The sequence below is a fragment of the Tauraco erythrolophus genome, chromosome 20, assembly GCF_009769465.1.
Source record: "Tauraco erythrolophus isolate bTauEry1 chromosome 20, bTauEry1.pri, whole genome shotgun sequence".
NCBI classification, from domain to species: domain Eukaryota; kingdom Metazoa; phylum Chordata; class Aves; order Musophagiformes; family Musophagidae; genus Tauraco; species Tauraco erythrolophus.
The window spans coordinates 6,772,709-6,800,332 of record NC_141484.1 but is presented as its reverse complement, the minus strand read 5'-3'; the positions used below and the strand labels follow the sequence as shown (position 1 = coordinate 6,800,332).

Sequence of the window (27,624 nt, the reverse complement as noted above, 5' to 3'; positions counted from 1 at the left end):
ATGTTAGAGATGCTGAAATGTTTTGATGATGAGCCAAAATGGGTGCTCTTTGAATGTTATCTTCCTCTCTGGTGCCAGAGACCTGCTCACTGGAGGAAAGCACAGAAAATAGTTTGAATTTGAGGCTGGTCGTTTGTTTGGTTTTGATCTTGTATTTGAATGGCAGTGTAATTGCCCCTGTGTTGCTGATTTGTGGCTGGAGTTTCCCCTAGGTCTGGACAAACCTGTTTAGGTAAATGGCGATGTTTTTATTCCCCCTGGCCCATGCTGGGTGCTTGTATGCCTCCAAATAGCCATTTCTCTGCTGGAGAGGCACTAACTCTCGGCATTAAAGGGTGCAGTTCAGATGTACAGCTAATGGATTTATGCCCCCTTCACCGCTGCCAGAGGTTCATGTGTGCCAAAGCTGAAGTACTGAGTGACAAACTTGTCACAGTCAGCCAAACCATCCTGCAACCTGCCAAGGCTTTGTAGTTTCATTACACTTACGAGCTCTTTTGTGTGTATGAGGACCGATGCAGTGATGCGTGTTCCTTCTGACAGATCATCACTGAAACTGAACGATTGTCAGCAGATGTGGCTCTTCAGTTCTCCAAAAATCAACCATTGCTTCAGTATGCAGTCTCTTTTGTATTGGTAAACAAAGCAGACTGGAAATGTTTCTGAAGAATTCATCTTCAGACTAGTCATCATTTCATTTATAAGGGTTGGGGAGAAGTTGGCTCAGCTTAACTGGAACATACTTCTACTGAGTGCTCATATCTAGAAATAATTAGGTACAAGTAAATGATTTCTAGTGCAGAGATAAGGCATGTTGAACCCACAGAATCTAGTTTTATCGTCTGCTTGTTAATAGTAGTACAACGAAGTAATTTTACATTTCCTGCAAGTAAGTATTTATCTAGCACATTTAAGATGACACATCAGATGGTGAAATGCAAGTGTGAATTTCCAGTAGATTGGTTTAAAGCCAATTCCCCTTAGCTGTACTGAAATTATTTTAGTTTGAACTTATGTAACGTGTGTTTGCACGTGGTTGCATTCAAATCCTTAGTACAAGTTGCCTATGTGAATTGTGTTCAAGGTCACAGATGGAAAGCGTTGCTTGCAATGTTTGCAAGAAAACCCATATTCCTACCTCCACATGAATACGTTCATAGAATCCCGGAATGGTTTGGGTCGCGAAGGGACCTTAAAGATAACCCTAGTTCCAACCTCCCTGCCACAGACAAGGACACCTTCCACTAGACCAGTGGAAAGCCTCATCCAACCTGGCCTTGAACACCTCTGAATACCGCCAGGGATTCCTTTTACCTTGTTTAGAATAGAGAAGTAATTATAGTTGAAGGTATATGAGTAAGAAGGACAAAATTTTAGTCATAAATGGAGGGGGTTTTCCCAGGTCAGCCTATGGTTGATCTAAATCTGATATTTTCTCCAGTGCTGGACATTCGTGCTGGCTTGAGTTCTCAAGTCAAAGATTTTTGCCTCAAGAGCTTTAACAGTTGCACTCCAGGCTGGAAATGCCTGAGAAATGCTGTGGAGTCAGCACCTGTAACTAAGCCTTAGCAAGACAGAAACCACCAGAGATTTGTCTGCTATGCAATTTATGTCCAACTCTGAGATACAGGAGGGCAGAAGTCTGTTTTTCTAGGTTTCGCCCAGTATTTAAAACTGTACTTAGCCCTTTTACTATAACAGATAACCACAAGTAGCTGGGATAGGTGGTTTTGGAAAGCTTTTACTGAGGCGTTTGCTGACTCCAGCAGAATTTGGATGCGACTTCTTCAAGCAGATGTTCCAAATGGCAGGCTTCTGCCTCTATATTAATAAAATCTCATCTTTTTTTCCAGGATTCAAATCTTTCGATACACACTGATAATCCTGACCTGACACCGTGTTTCCAGAATACCATCCTAGCATGGATCCCTAGCATTTATCTATGGAGTGCATTGCCCTTTTATCTTCTCTACCTAAAGCACAACAAAAGAGGGTACATCGTGCTTTCCATGTTGAGCAGGTTCAAAACGGTAAGATCTCTCTGCAGTGCTCCACAAGTAATGTGCAGTTTTGAGTTTGTTCACATTAGTTCAGTATCCAAGCAAGTGCTGCAGGACAGTTAAACAAAATTCCCTCTGATTTATGGAGGAACTGAAGAACGTACTTATAGGAACAACCAGTGTACATGCAGATTTCTGAGGAAGGATACCAAAAGGATAACTCATCCGTCGAAAATACCATCCTGCAAGCCCACCCTTCTGGGTAGAGAAAGGAGTTGATTGCTCTGCAGAAGAGAGTTCACCCTTATTTTGAGCCAAAACATGCTGCTTCACCCTTGGTTAAGCTTTTAAACCACTGAAAACTGGAAAACAAAGACCTTAAGTTAGGTCTAGTGAGACTTTCATCTCACTGTGAAAGTAAGACTTAAAGGTGTTTTTTCAAGCCCCTCTACCCACCCAATAGCTATGTGATTCATCTGCATCTTGTGCTTAAGAGATGTCTGGTGTCAACAGCACCTCTAGTTTATGAATAACTAGGTCTAAGGATAAGCAAGTAAGTCACTCTCCATAGGCCATGAGAGAACTGGAGAAAAATTTCGGCTTCTGCTTCAGGGCATGTCTGCCTTTAATCTGCATGCTGCCTTGTTTCCAATCTAAACAAATAATAGGGGGAAAAAGCCAGGTAATACATAAGTCTTTCTACTGGCTGCGTTTGCACATCCCTTGGAAAGCAGTTGAGAGGAGATCCTTGGTTTGAATGCAGTGGGACAGTTCCGTGAGCCTGACTGCAGCTGATCAAGGCAGCAGTGTGTTTTGTTGTCTTACATTTTTGGTAGCACTCCGACTGCCCCTGGAGAAGAGTTTACCAATGCTGTTTCTGTTTGACTGCTTCCAGCTGTTTGGTGTCCTGCTGTGGTGTGTGAGCTGGGCAGATCTCTTCTACTCCTTCCACGAGCTCCTGCAACACAGAACACCTCCACCAGTCTATTTTGTAACTCCATTGATCGTTGGCATCACTGTGGTTTGTAGCTATTCCTGTTTTTGTGACTGATAAGAATAACTCTTTCTTAGATGAAGGAGGAAAAGGGTTCCTTTGCGTCATTGCCTCATCCTGTACTCTTTTAACTGAACTATTAGTACTTGTATTACTGAAGCAAATTTTGCTTATCAAAAAGGCCAGTTACAGATATCTCTTCATGTAGACCCAGCTGTGTAAATTAAATCTTTATAATGGAGAGATTGTTCTGCCTCTCACTTTGGTCTCATCCATTTCTCCAGGCTTGTGATCCAGGTGTGGAGAGAATTTGGATATGACTTTGCCTAAACAGGGAGATGTGACAGACTGTGGCTTATACATTGTTCAGTATTGTACTGGACTTTGCCAAAACTGTGTCTTTTATCTGGTGGTTGTTCCTCCCTTAAACAGAAACCAAATTTGCTTTGCCTAGGATGACAAACAGGCTTGTGGCTGTTGAATGAAAAATGAAGCGGTAAAATTTGCCATTAAGTTTTTAATCCCCTTGGTTAGATTTTTTTTTTTAATCTTGTTTTCTGAACAAGTTATGATTGTCCATCTGGACTGGAGAAATAATTTTACATTTGTTTAAAATGTTAGTAGCTAATATTTAATTGTGTCTAGCCCTAGGTACAAAGTCTGGTTTGGAAATTAAATTCTGGAGATGAGGCTCTAAAAACAGTAAAACCAAATTATTTCATAAAGCTATTTGCTGCCTTCCTTAGAGAGAGGAGGTTTTGCCATTGACTCCTATGAAGTTATGATGGGCTTTATTTCAAAGAGGTCCTGTTGTCGATGATGACTGTAACAGCTGCCGACTGAGAGCGTGAATAAAGGCTGCAATGGGACAGGATTGTGTTCACGTGTTCCTGTATTTACTTTTACAGCTGTTAACTACATTGCTTATTCAATACGAAAGGCTGAGAGGAGTTCAGTCCTCTGGAGTGCTCATTATCTTCTGGTTTTTGTCTGTGCTCTGTGCCGTGGGGCCTTTCCGGTCTAAGATCATGACTACAACAGCACAGGTAACATGCCATCCTTGTTAGCACTTGGAGAACAGGAAATGTAGCATTAACATCTCAGTGAAGGGAATGAATCACTGAGTTTGGAGTCAGATCTGAGCTCAGCTTTTGCCAGAGAGAAAGGGAGGTTTGGTTCCGTTGCCTTGACTCAGACTTGAAGGGAGCTGGGATTTCTCATGCAATGTCAAGAAGCAGATTTTGCTTAGCCCAAGGCTATACTGGATACCTGATAGACACATGAGGGCTGTACCAAGACTGAATGTATATTAGAACAGATGCTTTTTCTTCACCCCCACCCCAGCCCCCCCTTCCATTTTCCCTTTTGCAGCCTCCTTCATCTCCTGTGCTTAAAGAGGGATGGGTAGTAATCAGAGATGACGCATTTTAATATATAATGTTCCATTTTTGCTTAGGCAGCTTGGCCACATTATACAGCTCCATAGGCTGTCTTTTGTCAGTGCCTGATGTGCTGAAGACAGCGTTTTGACTCCAACTGTGGCTGTAAATAGAGAACAGAAAGTCGGAGGGAGAGGAAAGAAACCTGGGATGTTATGAGTCCTTTTTAAAAACATAGCAGGTTTTCCCACAGTAAGAAAGTTGTTACATTTTCCAGAGAAATGAATTTCACTAAGTAGGGCAAAGCAGATTGCTTCAGTGATTAGATCATCAAAGGCTAAGAGTGAAAAAGAGTATTTGAAAAACATTAAGTTGATTGCTTCTCCTCAGTGAAATCAGCGTTGATTCTGCTTGGTGATTTCTGTTTTTTATACTTACTTTTTTGTGACTATTAGCAGCATTATCCTTTTAGCAAGGATTTTGCTGCACCAGCCTGTTGTAAATATTCCAGTGGAGATTGAATTAAACCTTAAATGACAGTCTGTGCAGAACTTCTTCAGAAAATAGCTGCAATCCTGGTGAGACACTCTCAAACACCACTTAAAGTCGATTTAAACACGGTAGTAGTGGTGAATAAGTACAAATATTGAACTATCAATGTTTGAATCCTTCATCAACTTAAAATTGTGGGTGCGGAGTCCTATAATGGGCATGGGTAATGTTTCTCCTGTTCTTGCAACTGCTGAGGAACAAATATTCTTTCTCCTGCACTTAAGGTTTAAATATTTGAAGTGAACATTGAGAGCATTCACTGCTACATTAGAGTATGAGAGCTGTATAAGGGATGTACCTTCACAGCAAGAAGTTTTAAGTCTACTGCAGACTCGTATGAGGACGGAAAATATCTCTAGAGCAGATGGAACTGTTATTATGCAATACAGTGGTTTTTTGCAGCTTCTTCTGAAAGTATTTAACATTGACGGCTTGTCAGGGGCAAGATACTAAAGTAAATGGATGTTCTCTGATCTGGGTTGACAATTCCTATGCTTAAGACATGATCTTGCAAGAATCCCTGGAGGTAATTTAAAAGGATGTCATGTAGCCCTGATTCCAGAGAGTGTCTGCATGCAGTGAAGATGTATAAGCACTTTGAACTTGACGTAATTTAATGAAAACCTTGGAGATAAGCATGTTCTTAGGCACTTTACAGAGTACGTGCATACTTTTGTAAGATAAGTCCTGCTAGCAGCTACTTTGCAGTATTCAACTGTAGAGGAAGAAAGGAATTGCCAAAAGAAACTGAAAAAGTCAGAGTGGGGGGTGTATGTTGGGGGGCTGGGAAGTACAATAAAACCAGTCATTTACTGTGTTTCTTTTTCCCTCTAGGGCCATGTAAATGAAAGGTTCAGATTTACCACCTTTTACATCTACTTTGCTTTGATAATCATTGAGTTGATCCTTTCATGTTTTAAAGAAAAGCCTCCATTTTTTTCCCCTGTTAATACAGATCCTGTAAGTATTTTCGTGTTGTTTTATTTGCCCTTTACAGACTATATCATGTTTTGAGATATCCACTGAACATACTTGTCATTGAAAACAGCTTTGGATTGTCATTGAGATTGCAGTAGGTAGTGACCCTCTTATGAAACACTGGGTATGGAGAGTGATATTGGGGTGTGAAGCCTTTTTCCATTGTATGTGCCATCAATAACAACTGGAAACTATGTAGTGAAAGCAGCTCTCCTACTTGCTGCTTCACAGCAGTTTAAATTACATTTATGAACATTGAAGTGTAATATTAATGATTTCAAGAGTGAGTTTTGTGGAGATAGTGTACTTGCTTAACATTCGTTTAGAGTTAGCTAAAATCTATAAGGGTCGTCTTAATAAATGAGTTCTATATGTGTTGAGACTAGATATGGAAAAACATTAATAACAGAAGACACTAGTGGTGTTACAGGTTAAATTTCTTCTGCGATTCATAAAATGGTCTCTATAATTGGATTTATATTTAAACCAAGCTGAGAGAGAAGTTGAGTTCGTTTCTTAAAATGAACATTTCAGAAACATAGAATGACATCGAACTTTATGTAAGTGTGATTTAAAGGCAGTATATGAAGCAATTTTTAAAGATAAAGAGCTCTACTTGACACGGGAAATGAAAGAAGTCAATTTTATGTCTCGTTAAGACAAAGGTACATACATGTAATATACCATATAATATACCAAAACTGATCAAAATAGACTGTCTTATTATTAAAGCAATGGTAAATGACTTGCTTTATTTATTTTGGGTTTTTTTCCCCTCATAACTTTACTATAGAATCCCTGTCCAGAGTTAACTTCAGGCTTCCTGTCAAGATTGACATTTTGGTGGTTTACAAGGTGAGCTTCTCTTTTCAAGCTGTTGGACAGCTGACAACCCTAAAGTCTACTTGTGATGTGTGGTGTACAGAGTTAGCACTACAGAGATTTTTCCTCTGTAAGTAGTTCACGTTGGATGCTCTTTCATCCACAGTGGTGTCAGCACTTCTAGCATTCGCCCTTTAGAAACAGCTTTCAGAGTGCTCATACTGCCCAAACTTCTGCCCTGAAGAGCAGTGGCAATGGTTGTGGCATGACTAATAGGGTGTACAGCCTAGTTGTGCTTACTGCATGCTGGAACGTAACCTAAACAAGATGTAAGACTGTGTTCTACAAGATTAATTGTGGCAGCCTTTCACCCAACCTGAGGATGCATTTTGTTTCCTGTAGAGGTTCATGGGTGAATGCTCTTTTATGAGGACATTTTCTGTGCCAGAGGGAGAGTAAACTGGATTATAGATACAAATGATTACCACCAACTGATAACTGCTGTCAAAAGGCACGTGTATTAAAGATGCAAATTTGAGATTGGGCTTACTACTATTCCACAATAAAGAAGTGAAACAGCTGTCAAAGGTCATGTTAAGACCCAGTTTTTCCATATCCGTTGAGAATGTTGAGATCTTCGTTCTTGCATCCATGTAACTTCATTGTCGTGGCAACAGCTCTGTAAAGTTCTTTTTAGTGAGAGTGAGATCTTTCTAAACTTCCAGGGTTTTGAATGTTCAGCTTCCCCATTGAGATTCTCGGCAACTAGATGTTTGTATCCCTTGACAAAATTCCTCTTACAGTTGAGGAACTCTAGTTTTCAGAGAAATCTGATTTTCCTTTACCTTATGAGAGCTTCACTTTTGCATTTTCTTCACCTCTGACAGTTATTCCAGATAGACTTCTAAAGCTTCACTGTTTTCATTTAACACTACAGTTTCATTCAAGTGCTTCTGGTAGCTGTTTTTTTTTGTCCTTTTTTTCTGAAGTGATACTTTTGATAAAATATGTGTAATCAAAACTATGTAATGTTCTTTCCTTAATTGCAAACATTGGTGTAAAGAACAAAGGAGACTGAGGTATAATTATCACCCTTTCTGTGGAGATGTATCTTCTTGCTTTCATTAGCTTAATAGTTTCAGATAGTACTATTAGCCAAATAGTTCCAGTAATAAGTACTATTAGCCAAACTGAATTGAGCTGTTTTTCTCCATATGTGCAGCATGGCAATCCAGGGGTACAAAAGGCCCCTCGAAGATAAAGATTTGTGGTCACTGAATGAAGATGATACTTCAAAAGTGGTTGTGGAGCAACTAAGTATAGAGTGGGACAAAGAAAAAGCAGAGTGCAAACAGTAAGTATACAAACAAGTCTGCAGACAGAGATTGATCTGAGTTGTTTCAACATTAATAAGCTGCTCATGGCTGAAAATGAGCCAACTAAAAATGGCACCTGCCTCTTCAGCCTGTCTCTTCTTCATTCACATCAACAGTCAAATTTGTTTATTTTAGTATGCCTAGGTAGGGGCAAGCAGCAGCCTTCTGGGGCTTGTGTACCACCAACACACTTTTTAGCTTGGTGCTTAAAATCCACGTGGGCGAGTAGTGCTGGTTACCATGTGGAGAAGGGCTGAAGGTGCACCAGCAGAAGGGATGGAGTTGAGTGCATTGTAGAAAACGAACCACTTTCATCACTGAGCTGGTAGAGGTCTAACTCTGTAATTGCATCCCTCCTAGGCATGTTAGAGCACAGCTTCTAGGCACCATGAACCAAAACGAATTCCTCATCATCCCCATCGTGGGTTTTTTGGCCTGACACTATTTTTAGCCTTAAGGCTCTTAGCAGTGAGCAGCTGTTCACTTCCTAGCAGGAAAGATATGGAACTCAAAAGGTGTGAAAGGCAGGAGGGGAAGAGATATCCCACTTTAAGAGCTGAGACCCTACTCCTGTTGCCTAGAAAGTTACCAGCAAAATTCTCATCGTCTCTGATGGAAATGGGATGAGGGTCATAACTGGCATATAGTTACATCCGTGCCGGAGAGGATATCCTTTTTATTGCATGTTCTGTCCTAATTTGATCTGAAGAAATTATCTATTGTGCAATTGTATTTCCTTCTCCCACTGGTTAGTGTCCAAAAACTTTCCAAACAAATAGATATGATAATAGTGTGTTTCAAATCAAAAATGTCAATAAGGAGGAGGCCTGCACGTCCATTTCCTTTCATTGTGTAGATTTCTTCTCCATGTGGAGGCTTTCCTCTGTTCTCATCTGCGCATATCCTTGCCAAACTGGAAAGACCCTATTATGTGATAATATTAGGAGAGAGTTGTAAGGTTCTTGGCAAGGCTAAATATGATGTGGAGAGTTCCACTTCACAGCTAAAATTTGAAAGGTTTCCAGCACTAACACCAGCAGCGTGTCCACTAATGCTCTGTGTGTATGTGTGTTGTGGTTTTACTTTGCTTTTTTGTTGTTGTTGTTTTCTTAATGTCTCTATTTTTATGGTGTGGAATAACGTGCATTGTCTGGGTTCTGGTCTCATGACATAGACATAAATCTTACTCCCCCACGTTTTCATGTAGTAAGAGCGCAGCCATTGTGCAGAAGTGCCTGGGGTCCAGGAAAACTTTTGCTACGAAACCAGAAACCGTGCCTGGAGTTTTGTCAGGGGATTCATTGCATTTTGGAAATTATTCATACAAACTGGGGCCAGCTGGCAATGAATTTAACCATAAATTCTGGCTTTTATGTAGCTCAGGTAAAATTTTGTGGCAACTATATTAATGATTCTAAGGTGGGGAAAAGAGCAAAAACAAAGCAAGTCTCTATACTCCAGATTGCTGGGTTTCATATAACTGTAAAAGCTTCGTGGCTCTACTTACTCTTCAGTTGTAAGTAGGTATTCTCAATTACTTCATGTCAAATAATATTAGTGGTAGTTGCTTGGGAGCTGTTGTAAATACTTTTTTTTTTAACTCTTTTCATTAAATCTGCTTTTATGACATTAAAAATGCTGTGTCAAGTTGTACACATGTTGAAAGTGTCATGGAAAATATTTGCAGTGTACATAGTAGTAATTTATTTAAAAAAAAAATCAGTTGCAACTCTGGCATATCTAAAGCTTTGAACTTATTTTATGGTAATGATTATCACATTTCTGTTGTTCTTAAATCTACAAAATCTTTCTTAAATCTTGCTTCACAGCTGTCTTGTGAATTTCTGTTAAATAATTGCTAATAATTCATTTGCTACGAACGGATTACAGGAGAGATGAGTGTGGATTTAAGTTGTTAATATAGATACTAAAGCATTTTTCCTTTCCTTTTGCTGCCTTTGTGTGTATGGCTGAAGTCTCTACTCACTCACTTTACTGATAAGTGCAGCTGGTTCTAAGAAAGTTAGAGCTGTGCTGGATGGAGAAGACAGAGCTGGAATCTATTTTGCCTCATTTTTAGTTAGCTTCTGGTTTTAGAGACCATGCTTATGAAGACAAATTGAAGATGCAGGGCCTTGTCATCACCACTGAGAAAGCTGTGTGTTTTCCCATGAGATAACCAGCGTCTATTATCTGTCCTGCTATAAATAATGGAAACCAGGCACATGCTTTTTGCTTTGATAAAAAACTGGGTGTGAGCAGTCCCACACATTGCTGAAAACCTGACCTCACCTAGCTACCCGTAGTAAACACTAGAAGTGCATTTTCTCCCTTTGGGATTTTTTTTTGCTGTGAGAGAACAGTTGCTTTGCTCTTAGCTCACTGTAATAAACATTTTTAACAGCACAAAGCCAGGGGCAAGTAGTCTTGTTTCTTCAAATCCTTCAATGAGTTTAACAGCCTGCTTGCCAGAAAAATAAGGCTTTGCTCATAAACCCTCCAGGTTTGATCTGGAAGGACAAAGACAACACTGTTTGTTCTTGTCTGGAGGAAAAATAAAATAAATTGTCTGGTTTAGGTTCTCCCCCTGCTCTCAAACTTTATTGCAAAGAAATTGGGATTTGCACATGCCTTTGTCTGAAAGGATGTGAACAAGTTTCTACCTGTGAACTGTTAGGCACAGTGATCATTTTGAACGCTCACAGGCTGTTGGAATTATTTGACTCTGCAGCCAGCCAGCTCCAAAAAATCTGCACACTCTTTATGAAGAATCATAAATCCAACCTCACTTGGTAGTACTTACGAGTTATTTTTCAAATGCCTTCTTGTAAGTCTTCAATGTTTCTAGGGTCTCTCTTCCATCTATCCCTTTTCATAAGACTTATGTGCTCTAGACTAATTTCCTCTTCCCTGCTCCACCTGAACTTAACCTTCCTGGCTGACGTTCAGGAAATTGTTCTCTAGGTCCCCTAGCCCCCAAGAAACAACAGCAATTCGGTATTTGCTAGTAGAAAAGCTGCCAGGCTGCTCTTTGAGAGCAATTCGTGGAGGAAATAATTTCCCAGAGCACCCCCTCTTTATTGATGGGCAACACAAGTCAGGATCCTAAACCCCGGAGGTGCTTCTGGAAAACACACCTAGAGCTCTGGAGAGCAGCATGGACCTGTTGAGTCCATTTTTCATCAGTCAGTCTCAAAGAGCTTTGAAGAAGAGGTCACTTTTGCTGGCTTCTTTTCCAGATGAAGAAAGAGAGGCACAAAATAAGAACTGGATACAGCCAAACAGGGTTTAAAAGCTTAAATTGTCACCTGAGTAAAATTTAGGCACCTAAACCCAAAGTTTCTGTCCTGGAAGAACCTTGAACAGCTGTGGCCCAGATCTCGGAGGTGGCTCGGGTTTGGAGGTGCTATGTTTGCACTCTTTCAAGTTTCTAGGAATGCGAAACTATATTTCGAGAGGGCTGTGCCTGGTTCCTCTCTTAGCTTGGCGGGTGGTTCAGCGCTTGTCTCCACAGAGGGATTCAGGCTGCTTTTCTGAAAGCAGCTGTGTGATCAGATAAGGCTAAAGGTTTAGTACAGCTACTAATTGAGTAACAAACACACTTGCAGAGGACTAGGTGAGATGCCTTTTGTGGGATGTAGATAGCAACTGTTAGAGGATTCATTTACAAGAAGTTGGAGATTCAAGGTCAGCTCTGTCCTCTGCTAAAGGAAGTCAAGCCTTCATCTCCTACTCCTTTGGGCCATGTTCTCATCCCATGGTGACTGATTTTCTGGTCTATGGAGTACCTCATAAGTACTGCAGAAAAAGAAAAGAAAACAAGACTCACTGCAGAAGAGTGGCCTATCCCTGAACACATATAGGTCTTGTTGAAAGTCTTGCTGTTGATCAGTAAGTAGCAGAGTAAAGAAAGGAGCAGACGTTTAGATGTTACTGCAGTGTTGTACACGTAGGAGAATGACGTACTTGTTGTCAGTTGTCTCCAATTGCTTGTTTCTTTCTCCTAGGAAAGAAGATGTGACATATATGAAGAAATCTAACCATGTGCTGAATCATGTTGGTGATGGTCCAGAGGAAGCAGAAGTTCTGATCAGAGATAAAAAGCACAATAGAAAGCCTTCCTTTCTCAAAGCTTTGTTGAGGACCTTTGGGCCATACTTCTTAATTGGCTCCTTCTTCAAGCTGATACAAGACCTACTTTCTTTTGTCAACCCTAAGCTGTTAAGGTTGGTTTACTGTGTGAGTAGTTTCTGTGTGCAATCCCTACGGAGCTTGGCTTTGGCACAGATTATTTATTTTTGAAATGCATAGCTAGTTTCCCTCACAGTGCTGTGTGTGTATGCTCCCTCACCTTCCCACTGAAATGCCGTAAGACAGGACTTCTTTATTGTGGACTAAGCTGTAAATTGGACAAGCTTCACTGAAATGCAAGGTTCGTAAATCACCCATCAGCACTAGACAGCTTTGAATTACAAATTACCTGTTGCTCCTTGCAGCAGTCCAAAGCAATTTCTCCCCGTTTCTAAAGGATTATTTGTGAAATCGAAGTGAAGCACTGCTTGCTGGATCCAGTAGTCTCTGTACATATGATACCCACATGTGTTGGTGGTGGCTGCAGCTGTAGCGTGACTTGATACACAAATGAAGCATGATGCTCAAGTATGTGGTGCTTTGGCCATGCCACTGTCATCTGGGAAAGATTTGGAACCATTTAGATGAGTTCGTGTGTTCTTAGTTGTGCACAGCAATGCGAAAGTGTGAGGCACAGTGGCAGTAAATTTCCATGTGAAAGAAAATTATGGTTCTATTAAAAAAAAAAGAGATCTTGACAAAAGTGAGATGTCCTCAAACTCTCCTTGTATGAGGAACTCCTGTACCTCCCATGTCCAGAGGGACCAGTTCCTCAGCCTGATCCATAAAGGATTTTGCATGACCCCCACATTTTTTTCCTCTGTTAGTACTGTTCTTAAAGTGAGAATTTCGCCAGATAATAATTAACTAAGAAGAAAGTAACAGTGGAAATACCAGCATTTCTATCAAACAATTATTTTTTATTTCCAAATCAATGGAAAAGCACATAGTCCTCTTAATGCATGAGAGAGGAATGGAGTTTGGATGGAGGCCACAGGTGGATGTGGGGAAGGGGAGAAGAGGGCCCTGCTCCTATATGAATGTCTCTTAAAATAACACCGGTGAGGAGCCGTGTTCTGAGATAACGTTCTGTGGGTGGTTTGTGACATACCCAAAAATTTGCTAAAAAGAGGGTCTGACCCAGCATGGTGACATTTAATAGCTTGCAGTCTGTCTCCTTCCAGAGTCCCTAGTGAAGAGGAGGCAGCTGGCTTCCTTCTGAAAATACGTTAAGTATGATCTATTCTGGGAATTTCTCAAATTTGCATAAATTCCTGGATATGTTGTCAATGATATCTCAAGGCATATGATGGGGAATTTCTTCTCAAGTCTAAATTCCTGCAGTCTTGGAAAATGCACTGCTAGTAGTAAGAGAAAATGAAAAAGCCATGGCTGTCTGGCAGGTTGCATGTAAGATAGTTCTATGTTTCTAAAAAGATTGCTGAATCCCGTGCTGGGACTGCGAGGAGGAGGTTTTCCTGAAGCTGGCCACTTACATGAATGACTGGTGCAGTGCAGAAGGAAGATCTCTCTGGACTAGAAGAAGAAATATTTAGCGACTTCATGCTTCTAATGCAAGACTTTGGGGCCTGGTTTATAGTTTCCGGGTGTATTTTCCCCCTGCTAGTTATTTGAACCATGGAGTCAAATCGCTGTTTCTCCCATATTTTGACAATTCAATACTCTGGTCAGTAGGCTGAAATCACAAATATGTTTTTTGAGGACACTGGACATTTCCATATGTTGTTCTGCTTGTTTGCTGTATGACTGTGCAGATCTCGTGGGGAGAGCAGCTGTGTGTAGTAAGAAATGGCTTATTAATAAAAGATGATATAGCCAGTTTAATGATACTACCATTTCACCAAAAAATGTAGGAGTGAAAAACTCTTTATGCACCCATCCAGGAGGTTGTCTTTTAATCTGGCTTTTTTTTTTGTGGGAAAGCACCCCAGGCAGCAGCACTTAGGCTGCTTGAAAAGGATTTGGGTAAGAGGCTGGTTTCACCTGCTTTACTGCACTGGCCTACTGTGTCCTCTCATCCACCTCTTGCCCCCGGGTGCTGCCTAACAGAACTCAGCCAGTGAGTGTGTGATTAAATGCTGGATCTCAGGGGAAACCTAGAGTTTCTGGTCATTTCCTTTTCTACAGGCTCATTTGCAAACGGACTTTCTCCCTGGCAAAGCCCACGGTTTTGCTGGTGTATCTTTGCAGCATTGTCTGACTGAAATCGTAACTCAGCTTGCATCCTGGAGAGCTGTTTGCTTTTTGTGGTTAGAGAGAGGATGTGGCAGGATGCCATGGTTGAGAGAAGCTGTGTTATGTCCCATTAAACTTGCTGCATGTTTTTAATTTTTGTTTCTTTTTCCTCTTCCTTCCCTAATCTTCTGAAAAACAGTGTATTAATCAGCTTCATTAAGAACAAAGATGCCCCAGCCTGGTGGGGATTCTTGATTGCAGCTTTGATGTTTATCTGTGCTGTGCTGCAGACGCTCATACTCCACCAGCATTTCCAGTACTGCTTTGTTACTGGGATGAGGCTGAGAACTGGGATCACTGGAGTGATATACCGAAAGGTAAGACTGGAGCATTTTATGGACTGGAACACCAGTGTATAGCCAAGCAAGTGGCCTCAGTTCTCAAATACTCAGGGAAGAGCAGGCGTATTGGAGAAGAATAGCGTCCTGGAATATGAAAGATTGGGGTATTGGGTGAGGTTTTAGGAGTAGCTTTGTCATACTTCACAGAATTTTCTAGTGGTCAGCAACTTAATGTGGGTGTCCTGGTAGGTCACCAGACATATCACAGGCAAATATTCGTTCACTTTAAATATTTGGAAAAGGGATCCAGGAGAATAGTACGTTTGTGCTATGAGTTGATTAGATGCAACTAGGTTTTCTTCAGAATGCTACATACAAAGCAAACCATTTTATGAAATCTTGTTCTTTGGAGATTAGGAATTGATGTAGCTGTGAATTATTTTATTTTTGTTGAAGAAGCACATTCTTGGACAGTGTCTTGTTTTGCTAATAATTGAGGATTTCTTCTCTGTGTTTCTCCATACATATCAAGATTGTGAATCCACTGAATTTCTCTTATTTATCAGTCCTTAGTCATCACAAACTCAGCGAAGCGCTCGTCTACTGTTGGAGAAATTGTCAACTTGATGTCGGTGGATGCCCAACGTTTCATGGACCTGATGACTTTCCTGAACATGTTGTGGTCTGCACCACTCCAGATATTTCTAGCTTTATATTTCCTCTGGGAGGTACAAACATTGTCACATTTTTTCAGAATTTGTCTAAATGGTGTGCAAGCTTATTATTTTTTTGTTAATTTGACCCACCACTGCTTTTTTAGAAACTTACTGTTCTGCATTATAGTAAAATAGCTTGTACTGGTGTACATGATCAATTAGTCTCTTACTTACTTTGTTCAGCTGGTAGGCGAGATAAGGCATTTGAAGCAAAAGGTAGCCTTTATGTCTTCTCTGTCCATACCATGCTTTGATAGGATCAGTCTTGGACTCATCACAGTGTTCCCAGTAGTTGATACAAATGAGAGCTTGAGCAAAATGGTTTGAAAACCAAACCAAACAAAAAAACCCTGGACATAAGGAAATGTAAGCCGTGTATAAAGATTATATCATGCCATATAAAGAAGTTTTGTGGAAGTCAACATGAAACAAATCTACCTGGAATAACTGTAATTTTTCCTGTGCTACAGTGAGTTGTTTCTGGTTTATTCCAGGTTCAGTCTGAACACTGGCTTTCGTCCTTAAAATGTTTCTATGCAATTAATTTGTTTTACTGCATAAAACAGTAGCAACAACATAACCATATTGATTTAGACTTGAAAGCCATTAAGTTGCAGCAGCTTTATGAGTTACTGCTCTGCTGGTAAGCTGAACTCTGGTAGCTAGCAGTTCGTATGCTTTTACTCGGATTGAGGGTACTGGATTAATTCAGTAATTACAGTCCCCTAGGTCAGAGAGAAGTCAGTGGAAAAATTCATTCTGTGTGGTTATTTGTTCCCTTTCTACATTTGCTCAATAGCTCTGTATTTGCGTTAGTTCAAACTCACTTTCCCCTCCCACTGGGAACCACTCAAATCACAAATCACTCTATCACCAATACTAGCATAATAATAATTCAATTAATTTCAGTAATTCAATATTTTCAATTACTAGCATAATAACAATGCAATTCAATAATTCACATAATAATGTGATATTTTTCTGTCTCCTCCTCATAGTTGTTCTGTGGAATTGAAACACTTCACTGGGAGGGGTTCAACTTGTCCATTTAAAACATTCATTTCTGTTTCTGTAACCTACTGTTGTTTTAATGCTCACCATAGGGAACAGCGGCACTTGGGTACAACAACAACTTACCTTTTTTCTTTCAATCAAGACTTTAGGGCCTTCTGTGCTGGCAGGAGTTGCTGTGATGGTTTTACTTATCCCATTTAACTCCGCAATAGCAATGAAAACCAGAGCATTCCAGGTAAGGTACCAGCAGAGAAGGTGACGTTATCCAAATTGGCAGCTGTGCTAGGAGAAATGAAGGCATCAGTGATTGTCGTGGCTGTTAATGAGCTGCCATTTGCACCAATTTACTTATGAGTAAGATTGTACTGATACGTTTAATAACTGTATCCTCTCGGATAGTTTTTTCCATAGGGAATTGAATGCTATTTCAGGGAAAAATGTGGCATTGAGTCAGTGGCTCTTCATAATGCTGGAGCAGCTGCTGGGATTAGCAAGAAGTTTCTTTGTCTCGATATCCCTTCACCTGGTAGCTTCTTCTAGGTGTGTCTAGAGAAAGAGCAAATAAATGCTGTTCTTTAATCTGTGAATGACTGTTTTCAGAGATGGGAACTGAAACCTGGGAGCTTGTTCTTTATGCTAGTAGCCAGTGCTGACTTTCACTGCTACTGAGCTGGGCTAAATTTGAATTATTACCTTAAGGTAAAAAGATCCTTTATTCCTTTCTTTGTACTCTTAGTCATCTCTAGTCAAGGAAGGCTGAAAAAAAACCAATATAACACAGCCCTCTGGCTTTGTGCTAGAAAAATCTAATAAGTGGCTTGTGCTGTGTAACCTATCAGTGACTGTTTGGAAGATTTAAGAAAAAAAAATCAAGCTGTTGATGTGAAAAAGGTAAGAGTTGGAAAACGAATATAAATTATGACATTTAAGCACAGCCTGAGTAACAGAGTGGTATTATTATATGCCTTAGAGACATCCAGGCTTCCCATTAAATCTCTTGGAAGCTAACATGTTAGTATTAACATTTCTTTTCTCCCTTGCCCATTTTAAGATGCTCAGAGCTGCATAACTTGGTGTGCGTGTGTGTATGAACGCAGTTTTTCGTTTTGTCTGTACAGCTGAGAAAAGATTGATTTTTTTTTTTTTTTTTTTTTTTAAAGTAACTGAATGAAGCACTGTATTCTAATGTATAGGAAAAAAAATAAACTGGGAGTAACCACAATTTTCAGGGGATGCCCTAAGAAATACAACTATGCATATGAGGAAAAAAAATCTGAAGAAATCAAAGGCAGAAGTGGGGTAGAATTTTTGTGAAGTGCCTGAATCTTTATTTAAGGTGGTTTTGAAAAATGTAACCCCTTACAGTTAAGATGAGCAGAAAGCTTTTATAGTCTGCTTTTTAGCCATTTTCTTTGATTTCTGATTTCTTTGCAGGTATGGACTTGCACAGTAAGTGTACTGATAACAGTCTGGCTTTCTTTAATTACCTTTTGCATCCTCTTTAAGAATAGCCCAAGGACCATCACCCCTGTGAGACATGTTGAAAGCTCTCTTCTAGTCATTCCTGTGACACTCTGTCTCCTGTGTTTGCTCATAACCTAGGTGGAACAAATGCGATATAAAGACTCCCGCATTAAATTAATGAATGAGATTCTGGGTGGCATAAAGGTGCTGAAGCTGTATGCTTGGGAGCCATCATTTTCAGAAAAAGTGTTGGAGATACGAAAGAACGAGCTACGAGTTTTGAAAAAATCTGCCTATCTCAATTCTTTGTCCACCTTCGCATGGATCAGCTCGCCATTCCTGGTAAATTGAATTTGCATGACTTTTGAAGCTGTACAAGTACATCCTTGAAGGATGAGTGTGAGGCTTTCTGCTTACTAAGTGTACACAGGAATAAAATGTAAATAGTTTTTTAAAAAAAAATATTCACATGCTTTGAAGCAAAGTTCCCTGTTCGCTAAAGCCTTTTTTGTTAATCGGTATTAGAGTGTTTCTTGATAAAGCCTGCTAGTGGAAGCTGGGAATAGCTATCTCCGTAGAATTTCCAACCACTTCAAAGTACTTCCCATAACAAATTGAAACTGGAATTTGCAACCTCAGAGGTATTTGTGAATAGCAAAAATAGCAGAAAAAAAATTTTAATTGAGTCAGTCAGAACAATGTCTGTCTTAAGCTCTCATTTCTACCTTTTGTGTTACAGTGCTCTGGTGGGAGAGGGAGTTGTTAAATTATTCTATAGCTTAAAAAAAGATTGATTTAATGTAAAAAAATAAAGCCCAAATGGTACATTGCCAATTCTGAAATGCTTTTTCCTCAATTTTCTTTTTCCCTCTATTTTCTATTTCATTGCACTGTGAATCCCTTTTACCGAAAGAATTTTGGTGAAGAAAAATACTCAGATAAATGCTTTGTCAAAAATATTCCTAGTGAACTGTTGTTGAGATCAAAGGCCCAACCCTGCAGAAATATTCTTAACAGTGTCAAGATCCTGCCTCTTTCGTGTTTCTTTAAAGTTACTGCACTTCCTTAAACACACGTTCCCGTTCATACTCACCGTTAGTTTACTGCAAGGGATGGTCCCTCCGCAGTGGATGATCCCTGTCTTACAGCGAACCAGCAAATAACTTGGGTTTTACTTCCTTTCCTATTGATGAGTAAGTTTTGTTTGCTTAGCCTGCAGTTTACAATGGGAAAATTTGGTTGGGTGGAGTTGGAAGTGCAGCCAAACCACAGCCAGATAACCGCTTCTCGTTTTTGTTTACCCAAGTTCTGAAGTTCACCTCTTGAATCTCCGAGTTCAACTAAACGTAGGAGTTAGTAGTCTGAACGTTATTTAATTCTGCGTGCCCTTTGTTCTATCAACTTGTTCATATGACTTGTCATTCTTAGAGCATGTTGAAAAGGTTGGAAACAGAGAATTTGCCCAACTTTGTTGTTGATAAGCATCTTTGAAATAAAAGTATCAGGCCTGACTGCTTTTCAAAATGTCAAAATATTAGATATGTCTGGCAGTAAGCTCACTTTCTGGCTTTCAGGTAGCATTGACAACATTTGCTGTGTATGTTTCCGTGGGTGAAAAGAATATCCTGGATGCAGAAAAGGCCTTTGTCTCCCTCTCGTTGTTTAATATCTTGAAGTTTCCCCTCAGTATGCTGCCGCAAGTCATTAGCAACATCGTGCAGGTAAGGAGGATCTGGTGCACGAGTCGTTTTGAACAACTTGAACAAAAAGATTTCCGGAATGCAGAGATCCCTTACACCTGCCTGTTAGCTGGTTTTCTTTCTTAGATCCTTTCTCTACTGCTGCCCTGTATGGGAAAGCCTGACCTCTTCTGAGCAAGCTTGTCTGTGTGAATTTTGCATCACTCAGATTAACTCAGCTTGGTCTGAGAAATTTCACAGTTGAAAGCTTGAATTTCGGCATAAGACTGATGGCAGGGAAAGAATGAGTCACTGTTCAGGAAGCCCCTGGGGTGAAAGCTTAAGCCATTCTGCATACTTTCTTTTCCAGTAGTAAGAGTATTAAGTCCCTATGAAAAGAATGACAAAATAACACCGCGCTCTTTTCTTAGACAAGCGTTTCCCTGAAGAGAATTCAGCAGTTCCTGAGTCATGATGAACTTGATCCAAACTGTGTGGAAACAAAAGTGATTGCACCAGGTAAAGACATCAATATTTTTCTAAACTATGCTAGTACAACAAACATCTTGTATTTGTTTTGGACTAGTTGAGCTACAAAAAAAAAGCAAAAATACAATAACAATAATATTCTTTGTTTTGAAAAAAAAGAAGCTGCTGCTTTGAAAAGTGTATGTTTGTTGTTCAGGCTATGTGAAAATTACAGAAGTTTCTGGCTATATTTTTGAGCTTTGAGATGAGTTATTGGGCCTGAGTTTGCACCCACAATGTATTGGATGCTAAAAGTGCTGAGTAATGAAGTGCATCCACTGACTACGGACAGCAAGGCCTGCTCAAACCTTTTACACTGCACAAATGCCCAGGAACAGTGTAAACAGTTTTTATTTCTTCTGTTGGAAACAGCATCCCAAAACAAATAAGCAAACCAGGTGGTCTCAAAAAAACGTGTCTTCTTACGTAATGTGTTTTGGTGATACTGTGGTTTGAAACTTCTCTTGTGTGTGATGCTGTAGAGACAGGAGGAGGAGGAGGGATGACTCTGTGGCTGTCATGCAATTACTGTTTTACACTACTTCACCAGGAGGTAAAGAAAGCCTGCAGATCTGTAACTTGTTAGTGTGGCAAGCAAAAAGCTGTGCAGAGGCAAATTTAATCTGATACATCAAAGTCAACAGCATGCAGTGGTCTCCTCCCGACTCGGAAGTGGTTTCCGAAGTGAAGTTGAGCTAACAGTTGCGTGGGGATTCGGATCAGCAAATGCTGGGACCAGCCTCACCGGCGCAGGGTGAAGCAGGACAGCTTTTCAGCTCTATAGGTCTGTAAGCTCATAGTCTATAGCCCAAGCTGCGATCAGTCATTTTGACTCTGAACAAGCCTGTCTTGTGTCCCGCTGTCATGAGACTGTGCTTCCCATGCCAGCAGAAAAGGGAACTGTAGTGTATGTGAAACACCCATAAATGAAGATTGCTCTGTCTGCCAGTCTCTCAGCCATACAATTCTGTGTTATGTATTTCCTGCCTTCTCTGTTGTTGCATTTTTGTCACACAGGCTGTGCCGTCAGTGTAACAAACGCGACGTTCAGCTGGGGAAAGGAGCTTAAGCCATCTTTGAAAGAGTAAGATTTCTTAATGCAATTGCAATGCAACATCTACCTGATTCCTGGTTTCTGGCTCCTGGGAGATCTGTTTGAAAGGTCTAGTAATATCTGCAGGCTCACTTCTGGAAAAGGTCGTTTCCACACATCCCACATGTGCATCTCGTCTGCTTTTAAAACATCAGTCTAATCCTCGTGCCTCGTGGTATTTAGGCTTTACAGAACAGTGCTGTGAGACTTGAACTCCACAGCGACTAGCATGAAAGAGTTGCCTATTAAAGGACAGAAAGGCTACATAAATTTCTTAAATATACTTTTTTTTTTTCTGAAGTGTTGGACAAATCAAATTGATCCGATGGATTATGAGGACAGTTGAGATATCTGGGTTTGGACTTGCACGTGCAAGTGAGAGTCTTGTGGCAGACTCGTCCCTGTGGCTCTACATGGGCCATTTCCAGACCATGGGGGTGCATGTTTTCCTCGTTTGCCTGTTTGAATGAATGCAAACAGAATTTGCCTGAAAGTATATACTTCCTTATGTTATGCTTTGTTATCAGATCAAAAAATCGCAGAAACCTGATAAGTTTTCTTAGAATTCTCAGTCCAAGGAGCTCGTGCTGCTGTGCTGAGTGTATTATATAAGTTAACAGGTTATACACAGGTAACCTTCAAGCAAGAGGTTTAGAGTTCAAAGGAGCAAGTTTGGTTCAGGCAAACAAATATGCAACCAGGTAGACTTCAGTGTTCTGGAATTTATTTCAGAAAGAACCATGCATCTCCACCTCAAATTGCTAGCCACCTGGGTCTAAAAATTACCTGGTGACTTCCTAAAGTAGCAGTAAGGCAAAACTCAGCTAGAGGGAAAGAATAATGAAAAAAAAAAAAATAGTGATTTTGAGTTTTCCTGCTTTGAATGTTTTTTTAAAACAAACAAAAAACCTCTGACAGCATTCAAAGCATCGACTACCTGCTTGTTAAGAGTATGCATAAGATTTAGAACACTAGTTCTGCATCAGGATCTGTGCAAACAGAAGTTTGGCTTGATTTCGTTAGTGAAAGACACTTTAATGGCATAGAAACTGTGTCTGTCAGTCATCTCCGAACCAGTTCACCTCCAAAACCAGGATCTAAAGGAATACCTTTAAGAACATAGTGGAGAAAACAGTAAAGGATTTTAATTGGGAAAGTTTTGATTTTCTCATGTCGTCATGAACACTAACACTGGAAATATGATACTAAAGTGGTTTGAACATTTTTAGATGAGATGTATTCACTCACTGCTTTCATACAATTGCTCTTGGTTTTAAAATCAAAACCCAAAAGACATCTGGAAGATTGCTTTCAGAATGCTTATTAACCCTGTTTGCCTTGCTGATGGACTGGTACGACACACAGCAAAGAGTCTTAGAAGGCTTGCTACCAATCCTACTGATCTCACAACCAACAAGATAGATTAATGCTGAGTTTCCATTTACTCCTACAGTTCTGGTTACAATTCATTGTGCACAAGAAAGAGAGCAGAAGACCAGTGGCCAGCCTATGCTTACTATATCCAGTCAGGCTGATTTGTCACTGCCTATTTCAGCCCTGGTTTAAAGACCTGTAATGTCTTTAGTAAACTAATGTTTAATTAATTTCCAGCCTGTTTCCTCCACAGTGTAAATCTGTTGGTCTCCAGTGGTGCTTTGGTTGCTGTTGTTGGCCATGTTGGCTGTGGAAAGTCTTCTCTGGTGTCTGCTCTCCTGGGGGAAATGGAAAAGCTGGAAGGAGAAGTGGCTGTGAAGGTTGGTATTGTTTATGATGGCATTTAATGATGGTACAGTAATGTGCTGCTTATACCTGCCATTGCTTATAATGTACATGAGGCTGGAGAGGGAATTCTGTTTGCTCCTATGTCAGCTTGTCTGCATGTTTATTTGGGTTTTTCTCACACCTGTTCAGTTGTGTTTTATGTGAAATGACTTTCCTGATTCTATCAACTCTACATCAGCAATTAGCACAACTATGTGTATAATGCGAACGTATATCAAACAGAAGCCATATCTATGTGCTGCAGATCTTAATCAGAGTTGTAAGCATGGATTGTTGTTTACAACAAGTTAGAGGTTTCCTTTCTCCCTCCTTGGTCTAGGGTTCTGTTGCTTATGTGCCTCAACAAGCCTGGATCCAGAATGCTACACTGAAAGATAACATTTTGTTTGGCCAAGCTCCTAATGAACAAAAATATCAAAATGTCCTGGAGGCTTGTGCTTTAAAACCTGACTTGGAAATGCTGCCAGGAGGAGATCAGACTGAAATAGGAGAGAAGGTAATTTTTTTTTTTTTTTCCAAGTCAGGCCTGCTTGTGATGCCTGTTCTGTTTAGCTAAAGAGAGAATGCTGTAAAGCCAGTGCTTAATCTTGCTTGGATCTTTACGATGACATTCCTGCTGCAATCAACGCTGAAACATGTGGTGCAGTTTTGTAGAAGGCAGTTGGACTTAAAACTTATTCATAACTTTAAGCGTGTGTTTGTACTGTGATGCATGATTTGCACATCTAGCCGTGGAAAATCAGAGCATCCCCTACTTGTTGTCCAATTGTAAAGGTGCATCTGTCCAGAATGCTTAGTCTTTCCTTTTCTTGTAGAGTTAAAAAGGGAGGGAACATATGGTGTGCTTCAAGTGAAAAAGTGATATGATCATCCCTTAACACCTCATTTTAATGAGAAACTTTTACATCTGTGATTACCAACAAAGATTTTTTTCATAGACTGCTAAATTTGAAATAGCTTTCATGAAATGAGGTGGATATGAAGATTTGTATGTAAGATGAGAGATGTGGAAGATGTTCCAGGTGCCACAGCCCTGCTTTGAATGTTTGCATTGTACATCCTGGTTGATGGTCTTCCTTTTTATAGTTTTGCATTTTAACAGCTCCCTTTAGGAGCTTATTAAGCAAGAGGCTTATTCCGTCTCCAGATTGCCGGGTGAGTGGAAGTTTGGCAGTGAACAAACAGATTTAGAGGCGTTCTGTTCCTGTCTCTGGCACTGAGTGAGTTATTCTCTTCAGCATCTCATGTTTCATTTAGCATCCGTGTGTTTGACTGGGTGAGAGCCATGAAAAGTCATAGCTGTTGTTGGAACCGAGTGGTGTGATATGTTTTGTTCTCTCTGGTTTCCCTTCAGGGCATCAACCTCTCAGGTGGCCAGAGGCAGCGAGTGAGCCTCGCTCGTGCGGTGTACAGCAACTCTGACATTTACCTATTAGATGATCCTCTTTCTGCTGTGGACTCCCATGTGGCAAAGCACATCTTTGACAAAGTTATTGGTCCAGATGGGGTACTTAAAGGAAAAGTAAGCTGGCATTTAGATCCTCTTAAAATGCACACAAACTCAGAAACACTGATGGGTAACGGGAGAGCTGTTTCACCACTGAGGCTTGAGTGCTGAATCATCCCTAAATTTCTGTGTTTAATTGGCAACATGGACACCTTTTCCCCACAGCACAGACTGCAGTGAGCTGCTATTTAGGCGTGCCCAGAAGTGATGTGGTCTAGTCAGAACATGTAGAGGCAGAAACTTGGTCTATTTTTTGGTCTATTTTTTTTTTTTTAAATCCCTACTGTGAGATCTCCAAAAACAAGGCATTTGCAGAAACTTGTAAAGGTTGTCAGCTTGGTATTGCTTGTTGTTACGTGGAGGCAGTGCAGTGAGGAAGTTGTAACAGCTTACTGATTTTACAGAGGTCTTTGGCATTATGCAACCAAATTGTGATCTCCTTACTTCCCCTTCTACTCCTGTTACCATCTTCTCAGACTATCTCAGAGCTCTGAAGGGATGGGCTGCAAAGAAGGTCAGCATAAGGGAAAGGGGGAAATGATGATTGAGTTGGTTTACTTCTCTCTGTGGTTGTATCAGCGTGCAGTAGGAAGCGTACTAAGTTCATGTACATATTTCCAAGCTAATTTGGCTAACAAGGACAGTGTATTTCCCCTGGAATTTCATCTTGACATAATTAACTCATGCCCTGTCCAAAAATGTGGTAGTATTTGGCATGCTGAGTAGTAGTGTTAGTCCCCAGGTGACAACTGAGAGATGTGGGTTTTTCCTCTTTTTCCCTATCCAGACCCGAATTCTGGTGACCCATGGCATCAGCTTCCTGCCTCAGGTAGACCATATAGTTGTCCTGGTAGATGGCAAAATCTCTGAAATGGGATCTTACCAAGACCTTCTGAAACAAAACAAAGCCTTTGCAGAATTCCTGCGAAATTATGCACTTGACGAAGACATCGAAGAGGATGAGCCATCGAGTACAGTATTGCTTTTTCTTAAAATATGTCTTATTCTGTCAACCAGATTACAGAAATTTTCTCTGTATAAAGTGTCCCCTGCTTTTTTATGACAACCTGGCGTTTGTCTTTCTGCACTACCAAGAAAATTGTTCTCTATGGCCAGGTCTGAATTATTGATAAATGTTTTCATGAATTTCTTTCAAAGTTTCATGTGGTTTGCCCTAGAAAAAAGCGATTCTTGTGTTAGAAATTATTTTGAAGTTGGGAATTTATTTTACAACTAGCAAGGTCAAGCTCAGCAGGAAAATGGAGTAGCCAAGAACAAAGAGGCTACCCAGAGTCTGGCATTTTCTCTCTGTTTATGTGTTGTAATTTTTTTTTTTTCATATAGCAAAGTTAAAGTGACATTTTAATCTTGGGTTACTTTTCAGCTTGATTTGATTCTGATAAAATGATACAAGATTAAAGCGTTTTGATAAGTGTTCCCATGCTCTTTGATTGCAGCACTGCTTCTCTCCAGACAGGCAGAGAAGAACATGCATGACATCTACCAACAGCAGAGGCTTGCCCTAGTTCCTGACGTGACTTCCCCATCCCAAGATCATGCCTAGAGCATGCCCTATAAGTGAATTTAGCTAGAACCAACTATAACACTATTGCTTATCACATTCCTTTAGCGTGCCAGAAGTGTTGTAAATGCATTTGGCAGCCAACCTGCCTCACAAGATCTTTGCAATCTAGTTAGGAAAAGTGATGCACAGACGGGATGTAAGCAAAACTGTGGGGGAGTTTATGCACTTTGATTTTCCTGCTGTGGTATTGTTTTTTATGACTCTTGCTCTGTATAGCCAGCTTTTTCTGTGCTTTCTGCAGCAGAAAATCTGAGATGTGATGTTGTCTTGCAGTGCTGGAGGAGGAAGAAGTCCTGCTAGCCGAAGACACCCTCAGCATCCACACTGATCTGGCAGATAGCGAACCGGTGACAAACGAGGTCCGAAAACAGTTTCTTAGGTAAACATGAGGTCCTTTTGTGTTTATAATCTGTGTCTGGCCTGAAATGCATCTGAAAGATGTTAGTCACATACTGCCTCTCAGTCTGGGCTTTAGTTTCCTCTTATAAATAAATTGGTTTAGTGTCCTTTTCAAAATAAATGTGAAAGAACATCAAAAGAAGATCAAACATCTGCAATCCTCCTTTTAATCTGAACTGAACCGATTTCTTAAAGCAGCTCTCTGGTTCTCAGGTAACACCACTGTATGTATTTACCCACGCAACACTGAGCTGCTGCCACTTGCGTGATAAATAAACCCTTTGTGTTGCGCCTTTCCATTGGGAATCTTGGAAATCTTTAAAAGTTTTCATGACCGTGCCCATGGACACTGTCCAGCTGCTGTTGATGTGAAAACAGAGAAGCTCAGGGCTCAGCTTTGAAACATCTCTCTTGCAGTGAGGCATCTGATGGCCTTTACCGCAGAGCCCAGGCCCTGCCACAGCCTTTGTTAGGAACTGTATTTCTGACATGACTGAACGTTCAGAGCGGTGATACGAGCACCCGTAGCTGTGAGTGAGGCTGTCATGGGAACTCAGCAGAAGAGCTGGGAATAAGTCCAATCTGCTGCATCCCAGTCTTGCCTTAGCACTGCCACAATATGCCCTTTTTCTCCTAATGACTCTCTTGTTTTGACTAGGCAACTTAGTGTAATATCTTCTGAAGGAGGAGAATGTCCCAACAAAATGTCAACAAAACGAAGAGTCTGTGAAAAGAAGCCAGCAGAGCCTCCTCTGCCAAGAAAAAATCCTAATGAGAAACTTATTCAGGCTGAAACCACTGAAACGGGAACGGTATAGTTTGATTCCCCCCTCCCTTCTTCTACATTTTTTTTTTCCGTTTGAAAAAAAAATATTTTTACATTTGATCAATTCTGTTAAATGTGTTGTATAAATTATGGCTGCAGATTTTAGGCATTAATCTGGTGGCCACTGACCATTCAAATAGGGGATTTTGGCAGAGATTTCTGCACCTGGACATACTTAGAGGGGAAAAAAAAATGTCCCTTCCAGCTCCTGCCACAGTCACCTGGTATGGTGTAGCACTGTGCTCCATCACCGCTGTGTTTG

General features: G+C 40.4%; 1 protein-coding gene across 1 annotated transcript in view; it reads left to right on the top strand.

The window, feature by feature from the left end:
- The window catches only part of ABCC3 (ATP binding cassette subfamily C member 3), a 50,033-nt gene that overhangs the window by 12,798 nt on the left and 9,611 nt on the right, over positions 1-27,624 (top strand). The window contains exons 3-22 of the mRNA XM_086624323.1: positions 1,854-2,030; positions 2,896-3,021; positions 3,903-4,040; positions 5,760-5,885; positions 6,697-6,758; positions 7,948-8,079; positions 12,109-12,327; positions 14,628-14,805; positions 15,336-15,497; positions 16,642-16,734; positions 18,102-18,305; positions 19,538-19,684; positions 20,074-20,161; positions 21,188-21,254; positions 22,891-23,017; positions 23,365-23,541; positions 24,400-24,567; positions 25,340-25,523; positions 26,411-26,516; positions 27,195-27,348. Of these exons, the coding sequence (XP_086480449.1) occupies positions 1,854-2,030; positions 2,896-3,021; positions 3,903-4,040; positions 5,760-5,885; positions 6,697-6,758; positions 7,948-8,079; positions 12,109-12,327; positions 14,628-14,805; positions 15,336-15,497; positions 16,642-16,734; positions 18,102-18,305; positions 19,538-19,684; positions 20,074-20,161; positions 21,188-21,254; positions 22,891-23,017; positions 23,365-23,541; positions 24,400-24,567; positions 25,340-25,523; positions 26,411-26,516; positions 27,195-27,348 (2,835 nt within the window). The remainder of the gene's footprint in view (positions 1-1,853; positions 2,031-2,895; positions 3,022-3,902; positions 4,041-5,759; positions 5,886-6,696; positions 6,759-7,947; positions 8,080-12,108; positions 12,328-14,627; positions 14,806-15,335; positions 15,498-16,641; positions 16,735-18,101; positions 18,306-19,537; positions 19,685-20,073; positions 20,162-21,187; positions 21,255-22,890; positions 23,018-23,364; positions 23,542-24,399; positions 24,568-25,339; positions 25,524-26,410; positions 26,517-27,194; positions 27,349-27,624) is intronic.